Source organism: Anopheles marshallii, chromosome 3 (genome assembly GCF_943734725.1).
Source record: "Anopheles marshallii chromosome 3, idAnoMarsDA_429_01, whole genome shotgun sequence".
In the NCBI taxonomy this organism is placed as follows: domain Eukaryota; kingdom Metazoa; phylum Arthropoda; class Insecta; order Diptera; family Culicidae; genus Anopheles; species Anopheles marshallii.
In genome coordinates this window covers 51,576,980-51,590,641 of record NC_071327.1, presented here as the reverse complement: position 1 = coordinate 51,590,641, position 13,662 = coordinate 51,576,980, and the positions used below count along the sequence as shown (strand labels likewise).

At 43.1% G+C, this 13,662-nt stretch overlaps 2 protein-coding genes across 2 annotated transcripts; one reads left to right on the top strand and one right to left on the bottom strand.

The window, feature by feature from the left end:
* The first annotated feature begins 6,974 nt into the window (after nt 1-6,974).
* On the top strand, nt 6,975-7,906 carry LOC128713428 (uncharacterized). The gene is made up of 2 exons (XM_053808287.1): nt 6,975-7,250; nt 7,595-7,906. The coding sequence occupies exons 1-2, from the start codon at nt 6,975-6,977 to the stop codon at nt 7,904-7,906; spliced, it is 588 nt and encodes a 195-aa protein (XP_053664262.1).
* Nucleotides 7,907-8,844: 938 nt separating this feature from the next.
* LOC128712778 (zinc finger protein 337-like) lies at nt 8,845-11,350 on the bottom strand. The gene is made up of 5 exons (XM_053807650.1): nt 11,280-11,350; nt 10,161-11,196; nt 9,967-10,079; nt 8,972-9,897; nt 8,845-8,888 (listed from the first exon to the last, which is right to left on the bottom strand). The coding sequence occupies exons 1-5, from the start codon at nt 11,348-11,350 to the stop codon at nt 8,845-8,847; spliced, it is 2,190 nt and encodes a 729-aa protein (XP_053663625.1).
* Between the last annotated feature and the right edge of the window lie 2,312 nt (nt 11,351-13,662).

The following is a 13,662-nucleotide window of genomic DNA, read 5'->3' as shown; positions in this document are numbered from 1 at the left end:
TTCTTCTTGACTTTTTATATATTCCGCAGATCTATTTACAAAGTGACGCATCGGGTTAATTGTGGTCGCACTTCGGGCGATCAAATTGAAACCAATCAGTTTATTTTTTTTTTTGGGAACGCATGTGTTAGAGAGCTGATCTGGTTGCTGTGTGTGTGCATGACCAGATCAGCCAAAAGATCATTTACTTTTGACTCACGCCAAAGTCGATTGTCTAAATCAGGGGTCAGCACACCTTTCACGAATAGGGCCAGATAGTAAAAATAATTCTGAAGCTGCGATTCAGACACTCTAAACGAAGTTTAAGGCGTATGAAATAGGTAATATCGTATGATCCTTTGTTAACATTTGTTTCTGCTAGGGTGAACTTAGGGCATTTGTTAAAAATTTATTTTATTTTAAAATTATGATAATTGTTCGCAATGCTTTTTTAATGTTTTATACTTTTTCACACATTTTTTTTTGCTTGACATTGTTAATTTGCTCAAAATCATTAGAATGCCTGCGGAAAATAAAAACAAATTTGCTGTTCAGTTTAATTTTGGAATCGTTGACCAAACACTGCTATCATCAAGCCTTATTACATAGTACACGATACTCGTTTCTCTATGACAATAGGTTTCGATTTGTGCGGGGAACAACTCGTAAACAAAATTGTCTCCATTACAGCATGCGTTCTGGACTTCACACCAAATCTTTTGGGGACCGGATTTGGCCTGCGGGCACTTTGCGGACCCCTGGTCTAAATAGACACGCGCATTACGCCTCGCTCAAGTCAATCTTCAAGCGCAGAAGCGCATAAAACGACGCGACTGTTTTGTTTGCATACCACCCCACTCGGTCACACAAACTCCCCCTCCCCTACTGCTCCCTTCCATTAGCCACTCAACAGTAATTTTTTTTTGCTGCAAATTCCATTCGATTGGTTTTGGAAGAATTTCGCAATCTTCCATCATAAACCGTAAGGACATAAAAGGGAAAAAGATATCGTGGCCCGGGTGACTTATCTTATCGCGTGTGTTCGTTTCTGATTTCGTTTTCGCCCACAGTTTGCCCACCCCACGAGTGTGTGTGTGTGTGTGTGTGAGAGAGCAGTTGATAAGCAAATAATACTTCAATTTCCCGATACGCCCAATGGAATTCCACCTCCCATCTGTTAGGTCACCTGTTCTTCCTGGGGGAATAAGGATGGAAATTGCTAGAAACTGTGGCTTTTCGGTGAAGTCCTAGCTCCTTCTGAATTCCCTTTTCCAGTTGAACCTTTGTTACTACCGGCAAATACTCACACACAAGGTTTCCTACGCAGCCGTTTCGTTGTTCCGGTGGCCACATCTTTACGGATATGGACAAGTAAAGAGGAAGAGCGAGAAGATTTCGCGTTTCGCTAGCAAACAAAGCGATCTCGATGGCAGCTCACGCACACACCGTTGCCTTGGACGTTCAAAAACAACCCCCTCCATTTCCTTTTGGGGCACTATGGGGTTAGTTCGAACAAAGAACGGCCGAAAACGGGAATTCGTTCGGTGTTGTGGGAATTTTATTTTGCTTTCCCCACGCACATTAATGGCGTACTATTTTTGAGTTGTAATTTATTTTTACCATATGTTTGCTGCACCGCCTTTACAATTGAAAGAGGATAGGAACAAACACCACAGCAGCCAGAGATGTTCGTTGATCAACACTGTTTCATGTGATACTGAGATGAAAACGTATTTACTATTGTAACTGATAATGCTGAAAACATGTCTGCTTTTAACAAATAACAAAAAAAAAAAAACAATAAAAAATAATGCCTAAAATTCGCATCCGTTCAACCATTGTTCTTACCTTATTTTCTTCGTCGCAGTAACACACCACTACACACTCGCGCGCACTACCAACGTTGGATTTTCGCGTGATTCAACACCAGCCGATGTGAGTTTTATTCATTCGCTTGAAATACTCGCGGCGTAGCGGATCGTACACGGTTGTCACTCTGCCGTCCGCTCACTATCAGTTGTGAACGTAAAAAGTAGCAAGCAAAAAAAAACCATCCCAGGACTAACCAAGTGTGGGACGAGAAACAAGACACAATAGTGAAGGTGTGCAGCAGCACGTACGCAAATAAGTGGTATCCGTGTGACGGTAAGTCAAAGGTTAGCAAGCCACAGTGAAAAAGAAAAAAGCAACATCGGAAGAAGCACAACACCAGATCGACGGTGCAAGAAAAGGTGCATGTGGTCCAGTGAGGTGGTAGTGGTTGGAAAGCGTAATCACGTTAGGAAATGGTCGTCGGTCGGCCGTCGTCGAGTGCTCGACGGAAAGGTGAACAACGCGGTGAACGACTGGATTGAATTGTTGCTTCTTTAGCCGGTTGAAAAGTAAAATAAGCCGTGTGTGGTGTCGTCGTGTTCATACCGGGTATTATGGTGAAAATGTGAAGCGCACATCCGCATTGCAGAACTCGACTCGGGGTAGCTGATGGTGGTAAACGTGTCCACTTGATCATCGACCTGAACCTGAACTTTTGTGGTTGACCGACCGCAGCAGCAGCAGAAGCGTTAACAAATCTACCTCGTTCAAGGAACCTGTGGGATTGCATCAGGAAGGAGTAAAGCAAGGATTGCTTCGACACCCCTTGGATTGCTTGGATTGAAAGTGTGCCATTTTGTTCGTACCGCTGTCCGTATGTGAGTGTGTGTTTGTGTGCTTTAACAATATCAACCGTCTACCACCCGGTTGCTGTGCGGAAGAGGGGCAAAACAAGCCGGCGACTACTCTCCCTCTGTAGCATCCGACACACACCCGAACGATCACTGTGTTTTGTTGCGCAGTTTTTAGCACACTTGATCGCGCGGCTACGGACAATACACGACATTGACGGCAAAAAATCGCGATCATTAACCATAGGAACGAACGCCCTTTTAGATACGGGAACAGATTTTGGACAACGAACATTTGGTGTTAATCCCGTGTGTCCGGACGCGTGTATAACTAACTGACGTCACGTCAACGAAACGGACAAACGAGGCAACACACCGACGAAGGTACTTCTGCTTCTTGAGCTGCGGTTTGAAGAGCACGATTTTGGGCTTGGTTGCGTGCGGTGTAGCTGTTGGTGTACAGCACAATTGGACTTTGGAGAGGACAGCGCGCAACAGCACACAAAAAATACCCCCAGTGGTTCGATCAACGCATAGCCCTCTTGGGGAGAGTGAAGAAGCAGGAAAAAAACAAACAGGCAAACAGGTAAGACATGTTGGTAATGATGGGCAACAGACAAAACCGCAACACACTAGCAGGTCTTCACTGGGATCTAATGGCCGTATAATAAGCGAATCTTGCGGCTTTTGTCAAACCAAAAGTATTATTAGGTCTGTAATTTGGGGGGATAAAGCGTCATGTCTTCCTTTTCATAGTAAGTAAAAACATTTACAGCAAAAACGGAAACAGTTTACAATCTATCATTTGCGATCTCTTTTTTGTTGTAGGTTTGCATGTTTGCCATTGCGAAACCCTATTACGATGTCCCTTGAACTTGGTTTTAAGGTTACACGATTAACCGTGGTCATATTGTGGTACAGAATAGTTAATTATGGATCAAATGCCTTAATTCTGATCATTACGAAAACAAAAAACATAAGCGAGCGAAGAAATAATATGATTACACACTCCTCCTCTGGTACAAGCTCTTGTTTCTAGGGCGATTCGGGTATTCATTTCGTATCTCGCATAGATAAGCGTGTCGCTCGGAACCAGAACAAAAACGGCGTGATTGTTAGGTGTATCGCACCCGTAGCACACGGGGATACGAAGATTGGACAAATCTTATCGTGTCTTTGCGGGCGGCTTGTCCCTCATTTCGTTAAGTCTCGCTTGACATATAGCGTACACGCAAGCGAGCTGCGTACAGTGATCGGTTTTGTTCGATCGAAACAGATAAAGCCGCGCGGTCAGTTTCATTTCACTCATGTTTGTTGCTACATGTTGTGGTCGGATAATATTTTATATGTGCGATTAATTTAAAGCAATCAAATCCTTGGCCACGGTGGATAGATTAGGGTGAGTTCCTACGATTCCTCGAGGAAATCCCACGAGGTGTGCTATAAATAATACAATTTAACATCGCATAACGTGTCAGGAACAACACATAACTACTATTGAAAAGAAAATGAAATTATTTGCCTTTGTTTGATAAGCTTATCGCAGGTAACACACGTACATGTTCTCAATTGCCTTTTCTAAATCGTATATTTTTTACAACTCTTTTTAAAAAAAATCAGTATGTTTCCTGTACTGGGGGTAAGAGCACGTGTCACATAAAAATCTGTTCATCTCACACAAGTTGATCATAAAGCAGCAAAAGCAACAAAACGATTAGCATTGAATTTGTCCTACTACTTTTTGCAAATACTTCCCATGGAGTTTTTTTAATAGATAGATAACCATGTATGTACCTCACCATGTGTACCCTTTGACAAATGATGATGAGATTTGGCCGTGTGGTTAAAAAAATGCAACTTATAATACGAGCGTGTACGTTATACATGCGATACACACAGAAGCAAATATTACAGAAGCACGAGACCGCACTTCTCATCTCCGGGCGGAATCATTATTCTCTGTCCCATCTGTTGCTACAATATCCGATTTATGAACAATACGCTTCAACGTGACACACTAACTGAGCGTTAATCGATGTTTACCAACAGCAATTCCATTAGACGAGAATGAACCTCTTCTCCCGTGGTTATGTTCTCTGTTTGGACCCCAAGCCAGAGGGCGTTTGTTAATTGCTATAGCCATTAGAAGTGTAAGTTCACTTCATGCCTTCATCTTGTGCCATGTAGTGCAGTAAGATATTTTTCATCTTGAAGATTGCATAATTTAGTTAGAAGTACAACAGCGTCAGCATTTTATGCAAACAGAGAAGTCGTTTTTCAAGGGTGTTTTGTTAAAAGTCCTGTAGAAGTTGAAATTGTAGAAGTAACTGAAATAATTTAATTTGAATCTAACATTTCATATTATTACAAAGATAATGGCATGTGGCTACTAGTGAAGGGAATGTTCTATTTTTTTCGGAACGGAAAGAACCTAGTAGATTCGCTGAACCTAACTTCTCGAGAAAATTAAAATAATCCTATATGATATGAGTTTCACATATCCAGCACCATCATTAAACATTTTAGTATGATTCATTTACAGTTTTTGGTTTCCAAAAAGTTTTGGATGTAAATTTGTTACTATGAATTCTTCGCAACTGCTGTCGACGTTTATTTTTCATCAGATTCTCATCAGTTTCACTTAAGTTCAAAAAATGAAATTTTAACAAGCAAACTGAAGAAATAAGGAGATGAGTGGTGTTTTAAGATCTAGGGATTTTTTTGTTAAATAAGTCTTATATTCATTTTTGTCACTTTTCCATGCTTTGCTTGTCTTATTTTACAAATAAGACGAACAATGTTACCCTGCAAAACGTCAATAGTTCCTGGATTAATCACCACAGACCAGGGACTCTCCGTAGTTCCACCCGTAATAATGGAGAAATGGCTAATCACACGATCTTAGAAGCCGAAAATTGGATGCTCTTGTCCATGTCACGAAATTACCTAACTTATCGCCAATTTAAATTTGTTTATAATGTATCAACCGCCAAACGGCCCTTGGATGCTTTTTTTTTAAATCACGTTGTCGTCCGGGTTAGTGTCATCCATTTTTTTGCAAAGGTGGGGCCTTGCCGTATCGCTCTATATCATTCATATTCTTAAACATAGATGCGGCAGCGAACTTCATTAATCGTAACGCGTGTTGCTGTCTAAGATAAGGCCTGATCATGCTCCCAGTGTGTAAGCCATTAAAGAAGGTAAATTTTTCTGGTTGTAGTGACATCTGTAGGTTCTGCTGTGAGGATTGTTGCTATTCCATATCCACAGTTCAACGGAAGGTTTCTGTGACCGATGGACAACTATGTCCTTCATAAATATAACGATGTTTTCTACAAGTTGCGCGAATTGAAGACTGTTTTTTCATAGTGTATTTGATTGGTCTCAAATTCTTTCGAGTTTAAAAATACCTAATATAATCGAAAACAATTACGAACACTCCTTTTGGACGTGTGTGGAACCCAACAGGTATAGGTGAGATACCTCGTGGCACCAAAATATCTTATACCAACGTATAAAGAATAATTGCCCATTTTCATTGCGTATCATTACCGTAACGAATTGTCCATTGGCAAGGCCATGACGTCCACCACCCGGTACCAGGACGGTACGGTTTGGGTTCAAGGGTTCAAAAAGCGTAGACTTCTTCCTACTTCCTCTTGCCTGCCGCCGATTAGTGTCTGTGCTGATGAAGACAAGCTGCAACCCTAGCTGGCACTTCCACCACAACGTTGTCCCACAGGAGAACAGATACATCAAGTGTTGCCTTAAAACAATACGTCACACCGTGGTTTGCACATAAATTTATGCTTTACCGGGTCAATCACGACCAGTGTCGAAGGAGCTCACAGGCAAAGAAGCTACATATCTTCCAAGCTCGGGGTCCAAACTGTTTGCTCCCCACCCCGGCTGTGGGGTTGTTAGAATTGATGGAAATTTATTGGATTGTTTTTGCATACACACACCAGGTCTCGTGTCTGGGTTTTTGGACGACTGGAAGCAAAACGATAGCTCCCTTCCACACGATACGATATTGGTACGATCGCGATCGTGTCGCGTTGGTAATTGACGACATTTGCATAATTTACGCCTAGCTTAGAATTTCGGCACATTGGTAATGAATGGGGTTGGTTTGTGAAGGTTGCAAGGGGAAATTGCAGAAGGAAGACCAGAGCCCAGAGTACAAACAAATTGCATTTTGCGCAATCAATCATTTGAATGTTCTCGCTGATGATGGCTCTAATGCTTCAATCAGCAGATCACAAACGCACAAGATCATTATTGTTTACGCTTCGTTCGTATGTTTTGTGTATCATTTCAGCTGCTGCCGCCATGCTGAACCTTGAAACAGGCGAAATGGAGTACGGTACGGTCGGCGGGTACGACCGGGAGCGTATCTACCTCGACAAGGAGACGGGCGAAGTGAGCAGCGATCCAACAGAGCCGGCCGGTTCGCGGCGGCGGCGGTCCAAGTTTCACATCCCGAAGCAGTACCTTCGCAACCAGTGCGGCATCATAGCCCGGCGTCCGCCACCGGTACCGGCCGTGCCGAGCGTTGGCTGTGCCATGATGGCGTGCAAGCAAAAGATGATACCGATGATGAAGGAGGTACCTGTCAAATGACATCCATACACTCTGTACTCTAGGCTAAATAGGCTACTCCCAGGCGATGGATGAAAACGGGGCCCCCATACGCTACACGCTGATGCGGAAGAGGTACAGAAGACGAACGACACGTGTGTTTCTTGTTTCTTGTGTTAAAGCGTAGAGCTACAGAGATAGGCGAAGGGAATAGAGGGTCCGTAAGGGTGTTTGCGGGTAACCGAAACATCCAAAGGATGGTCAGGGTTTAGCTAGATCAGCGTCTAATGCGTACTCGAATCGGATGCACCTTAATATCCTATACTGATCCTCTTATCTGAAATTCTCTTTACTACAACGCCTTTTCGCAGGAGATCACGGTCGGCTATAATGGTACCGCCGCACATCTGCTCTTCCTTCTGCCGCTGCTGTTTATGACGCCGAAACTGTTCGCACTGGTTATCACGTTCGTCGAAGCGATACTGCACATGTGGGCTCACCGGAAGAACAGCACAAACGCCAATCAGGACGTTTACTACCGCAGCCCGATGCACGTGGTGACGCGCAACTTTTGCGAAATTTGCCGCCACGAGCGTTTGATGGGCCGAGTCGGTAAGCTGCAGGACGTGCGCATGAAGCAGATGCAAAACTACTTCCGGAAGGTTACGCGAAACATTGCCTAAATGCAGATGATGATGAACCCCCGATAGCTGTGTTACTTTCGCCTGTCACCCGACGATCACGATCGGTACGGGATTTTCCTTTTTTTGGAGGAAAGCTAAAAAAACTACAAAAGAAAACATTGCTACTGACAGCGAATGCGTTTGTTTCCAATTGATTCGTTTTGTTTTGTTTTTTCTATACCATCTGTGCTATTTTTACCACTACTGCTGTAAATTGATAGCGTTATATGGATTTACATATTAATAAAGCAAACAAAATATGTTAAATATTCTTGGTTTGTAGTGTAATTTGTGGCGTTTTTACCGAATATTATGACTAGCGTATCATCATTATAATGCCTCTTCACTGAATATTTCTGCAATTTACTTTACTCACACGATTCATTAAGTACAACACTAATAGTATACGTAGAGTTATATCTGGCGCAGAATATTAACAACTACTCGACGCACATCTTCCGCAGTAATTGTACCCTATCTACAACATTTTTTTTCCGGGAAAGTAAACGAGAAGAATTCGGATGAATGATGGAGCTGCAGTTTGCTTGTAGTTTTAGATGAAAGATATGACCGGATTTATTTGACAAAATTGCATCTGGTGGGGGTATTACACAGAGCAGTAGTGGACAGTTTTTGTTTCTTTGCGCTTTGATGTAAAAATCTAATTATACAGTGTAGTAGAGTGGACCGTTTCGAAGCAAATTATAAGATTAAATGGAACTAAACTAAATATAACTGCTCTAACTAAATTTCTTTTATATTCTCAGGTAAGAACCCCCCATAAAAGGGGCCCGAAAATAACCTCTTTCTTAGAAATTATTGTATCATGTTTGAAACATTTATTGTTTCATTAAGCCTACCAATGCTTACCTGTTGGGGGTTCAGTCAGTTCAGTGGAGATTTCATCCCACTTCCGCTTAGGGACGACAGCATGATGCCTAGCATTCACTTTCGTAATCTTCGACTATAGTATCCGTTTCGTCTGTTTAATCGTAAAGAGAAAGAGAAAATTGTGTGTCAATCGCTTAAAAACAAACCTATACACCGTACATCCTTCGATCGTACCTTCGATTTCCACGTACTGATTATCATCAGTCGGTACAATCGTAACGTTCCGGAGCTCCAAATTGCCGAGCACGTTCGGTTTCCTTCTCCGCTCGCCGTGCACTCTTGTTTGATGCCGCAATAGTGATATGCGCGCACACAACGAAATGCCACACAGGTCGCAATCGTACGTCACCGGGTTCGAATAGTTGGCGTGTGCTGCACGATGTAGCTGTAGGGACGGTTTGCGTGGAAAGCTTTTCCCACACACCTCACAATCGAACGTCTGTGGGTGCGCGATTGCTCTGTCTCGCTTAGCTTGGTCGTCACCACTTTCATCACCATCGAATAAGTTCTCGTTGGTATAGTTTAGCTCGGTATGTTTACGCTCTATGTGTATCCTTAGATTGACACGCTGTGTGTAGGAAAGCGTACAATGCGGACACTTGAACGGCTTCTCCAGCGTGTGTGTCGGCAGATGCTTTTCCAGCAAACTCTTGTACGGGAACTTGCGTGCACAGTGGGGACAGGAGTATATTTTCATATGCATCCTACGTTTATGCCGTTCCAGATTAGCTTCCACTCGGTAGGATTTGCCACATACCGTACACCCAAACGTTCCATCTTCGGACTTAATGTTGTCCGGTTCCTGACCCGAAATGACTATATTGTTTTCGTTCTGCGATAGCAATTCAAACAGCTCATTCAATGTCATTTCACCGCGATGATCCGTTAGGAAGTGATCGTAGAAACCGGTCGCATCCGAGTAGCGTACCGTGCAGATGGGGCACACGTGTGGAAATCGCCTGAAATGAGACGCCCGGTGCATCTCCAACTCACTCAAACGGGTACACTTTTTCTGACAAATCTGGCAGGTGAACTTCTTGACAGGATTCTCACCGGTATGAATGCGCATGTGAATGGTAAGGTTTACTTTTTGCGTAAACCTGTAAACAGAAAGAAAAACAAGAAGGATAGTTTAAGCTATCGGTAACGGATTTTACTCCAATTCATACCCTTTTCCACACACTTCGCAACTGAATTTTTTCTCCTTTGTGTGGGATAATGTATGCCGATCCTTTGTACTTTTAAACCGAAATCCTCTGCCGCAAACGTCACAGAAAAACCGCTGCAATACAAGATAATAAATGAAGTACGTATACATATGCATTCCGTAAAGGGTTTGTGGGAAGGGTATTGCAGTACTTACATCTGTTTGGCTATCCTGATTCTGTTTCCAGTTGCTATCGCTACATACCGACTCATCGTCCAGTGCCTCGATGGAACCATATTCGACCTCGCTCAAAGTATCGTATTTCCTTTCCACATCTGCATCAGCCTGGTCAGTGTCCGACTCATCGTATGCATTATGCTTATCCAGATCCATTGGTACTATTTCAAACACCTCAGTATTATCCGGATGGCTGACCTTGAATTCATCTTCTTCGGCCATCAATTTACTGCTAGATTTTTTCAAACGTACTGCGTTTGTGGGAGCGTTTACGCTTTCACTGTCACTACTGCTCATTCTATTGTCCTGGAAAACTTCATCACCGCCATCAGATTCGTTGCTTATTTCGCTGCATGGTTTTTCCTCCTCTATTTGTCCAATTTTGGTTGGTGTTTCAGCATCCTCCTCTTTCTCCCAAATCACCGCTGGACCATTATCATCATGTTCATTCGTATCGACTTCTGATATACGTGCTTCGTTGTCCGATGTAGCAGGATCATCGTCAAGCTTGAGAAAATAATATTTGCCATTCGCGTACTCAATGCCAATTTCCTCCACCGGTCCAATGTCATCATTTTCTTCTAATGCTTCTTCAGCACCTTCATCTACTTTTAGCTCTTTCGCAGTAGAAGTAAGCTCCGGTGGTTCCACATCATTTAGATCGTCTATCAAACTTAGCTCTGCTGTATCCGGTGTCTGATCTAGTGCTACCTGATCAATGCTGGGTGGTTCATCGAGATAAACTAGAAAATAATCTAGCGCACTGTCTTTATCTGAGTTGGGTTCTTTTGTGGGAGTTAGCTCTTCGCTATCGCTTCGGGAAGGCAGTACGGTTGGCATCGCCGTGGGTGATAAATATCGATAACCGTGCACCGGGTGGCGTCCAAAGCTGTCTTCGGCAAAGTGGCAGCTGCACACTTTCACCTCCCCGTACGACAGTGCCTGCATAAGATCGCCATTCGTTACTTCCAGCAGCGTAAACCATTGCTGCTGTACGACCGGATCGTCGGGTAAGCTAAAAGCAAAAGAATGTATAGAATTTAATTTAGCAGCAGCAGGAAATCATCGTATGCATCCCAAAAACAGCCGAATTCGTACTTTACGTAAAACACAGATGTATAGCTCACAACGTTATCGTCTGTATCGCAACCTGGTACGACGCACTTCATTTTGACGGCGCTTCACAAAGTTTTAGGTGCTTGAAAACTTCTTAACATTCGTAGTTTGTAGTAGTTTTTAGTGTAAATTTAGTAAAAGAAATAGAATTTTATATGCAGTACTGCTGGCCAATCTTTATTGTTTACGTTTTTCATTTCGCTGTTCAGGTTTACACTCATACGGGGTTGAGTTGAAACTGTCAACAGTGCGCACAGTGGGTTATTCACACAACGTGTGGACCATTTTCTAAGCATTTATTGCGTAATTTCTAAGCAATATTTTATCAGTGGACGATTTTTAGCGATGTTTATGTAAAGCAGAATTGCGGTACATTATTAACTAAATTACGAATTATTATTATTAAATTATTTTGACGAAAAAATTACATTCGTCGGTATTGGTATATCTTGAGCACAGTCGGGATACTCCAAGCATGTTCTTGTTTCCTTGAATTCCTTGAATTCGTCGGTATTGGTATATATTGAGCACAGTCGGGATACTCCAAGCATGTTCTTGTTTCGAGATTAAAATTGAGCTGTGTGTGTTTCAATCAATAGATCATTTTAGTAATAAAAATATAAAAATTCATTACACGTACAAAACAAGCTCATATAAAGAACCCCCCTAGCTGCAAATCGTTCATCTGTCCTTTCCCCCAGCCTATTGCAGATACTAGATAATCGCACCAACCCGGACGCATGATGACGCTCTATCGGAACAGGAAACCAAATCTGGTCTTAACCGTCCCAGTGCTGTTACTTTCACGATGCATTTGCACGAATCTCGCACAAAGTGTGGCGCTCCTTCCTGGGTCCGTTTTCTTCCGTTTGCAATAGTTCCGTCAACACGGTTAATTGGCTGGCCGGTTTCTGGAGTGGTGCGAATAAGTGGAATGCGAACGTAAGGGGAACGATAAAACTTGTCCGGATTGCGGTAGCAGCAACGTCTTCCCCTGGTTATCATATCTGCTGTTATCGCATCCGAATGGTGGTACGTCAGTAATAGTACCGTTGTTGAGCAACTGATAAGCCGCCCAACGTGCGGGTCTCATTTCGCAAGAAACCATTTGCTCAAGATTGTCAATATAAATAGATAAAGTAGCTAAACTTAGCGTTAACAACGGGTATTGCCGAGTGGGGAAATTAAAAATATTAAATTGCTTTAATTAAGTCTCAAAGCGTGCAAAATTCATCACCCATCATTGATGAGAATCAATCTATCACAAAAGATACCTCGCACGACAATACCACCAACTTTTATCGTAACAATCGAATAGGGCACGAACACACACCGATAACAGACGTTGTTACAAAAAATGCAACAACAAAAAAAAACCTATTTCGCGTCAACCTAATAAATTGACATAGAAAAGATACGTATAACATGTCTACCGTGTACGGAAGCTTCAAGGTGGGAACTTGGCTGTTGTGCAAGCTATCGGGCACTCTGTCCGACACGATCGCGGCTTCCGATAGTATGATCAGCTTGCAACAACAAATCATACGATTGCACTCTGTGTCATATAAACCGTTTAATGACCCGTTTTTGTGTAGTTGTTGCTATTATTGGAGATAGTTATTATACCTCCTCCTTTTCATCGATTCGCGTAGGTGTTCGGACGTGGCTCACTAGATCGGTTTAGCATTAAGCCTACCCTTATCCGGACACATTCCACTACAACAGGGGAGGAAAAGTGTGGAGCATTGAAAAGGAACAAAAGAATCATCAATCCCCCTAGGGCTGTGGCTGGTGCACGTACGCAATCGCAAACAAACGCAATGCACCCAATGTCTTCGATCAATCATCGGTTTGAACAGGGCCAAAACTGACCTCGGCGCGTGTTTGTCAGTTAGATCGTAATTGATGCATATCGGGGGGGCCTGAAGTTCCGGACCTGTAACCCATTACAACTAGCGTTACAGTACGTGGCACTTACACAGTCACCCCGTCAAAAGCTTATCTCTGCTTGAGTGTGTGCGCATCGGCACATTACCTTTGCCGGTAAAACTACTATAAAGCACATGTGTGTCCACCTCTCCATCAACATCAACTGTAGTGGAGTACCGATCAACCCCCTTTTGCGGGAGTAACCCAGTGAAAGGGGAGTTGGATAGTGGCGCGAGGGCAACTATGCAAACAGTTCACCCATTCCCCCAAGGTACACACGCATACTTGCCGCGTGTATCTAAGCTATCTTTAGCACAGCTTGGGATGGTACAGAGTCGCATACACGCTGAGGACAAATCGTCGTACTCGCGCGCACACACAGTAACTCGGAAGCGGTTGATAAGTACAGGTCGCACTAGACGGCGGCAAGTGTCGA

What these genes read in the sequence shown, in the direction of transcription:
- LOC128713428 (XM_053808287.1), top strand. Translation starts at nt 6,975, where the DNA reads ATGCTGAACCTTGAAACAGGCGAAATGGAGTACGGTACGGTCGGCGGG. An exon ending in TGATACCGATGATGAAGGAG is followed by an intron (nt 7,251 to 7,594) that starts GTACCTGTCAAA and finishes GCCTTTTCGCAG; the next exon opens with GAGATCACGGTCGGCTATAA.
- LOC128712778 (XM_053807650.1), bottom strand. Translation starts at nt 11,350, where the DNA reads ATGAAGTGCGTCGTACCAGGTTGCGATACAGACGATAACGTTGTGAGC. An exon ending in ACATCTGTGTTTTACGTAAA is followed by an intron (nt 11,197 to 11,279) that starts GTACGAATTCGG and finishes TTTTGCTTTTAG; the next exon opens with CTTACCCGACGATCCGGTCG. An exon ending in TCAGTACGTGGAAATCGAAG is followed by an intron (nt 8,889 to 8,971) that starts GTACGATCGAAG and finishes ACGATTAAACAG; the next exon opens with ACGAAACGGATACTATAGTC.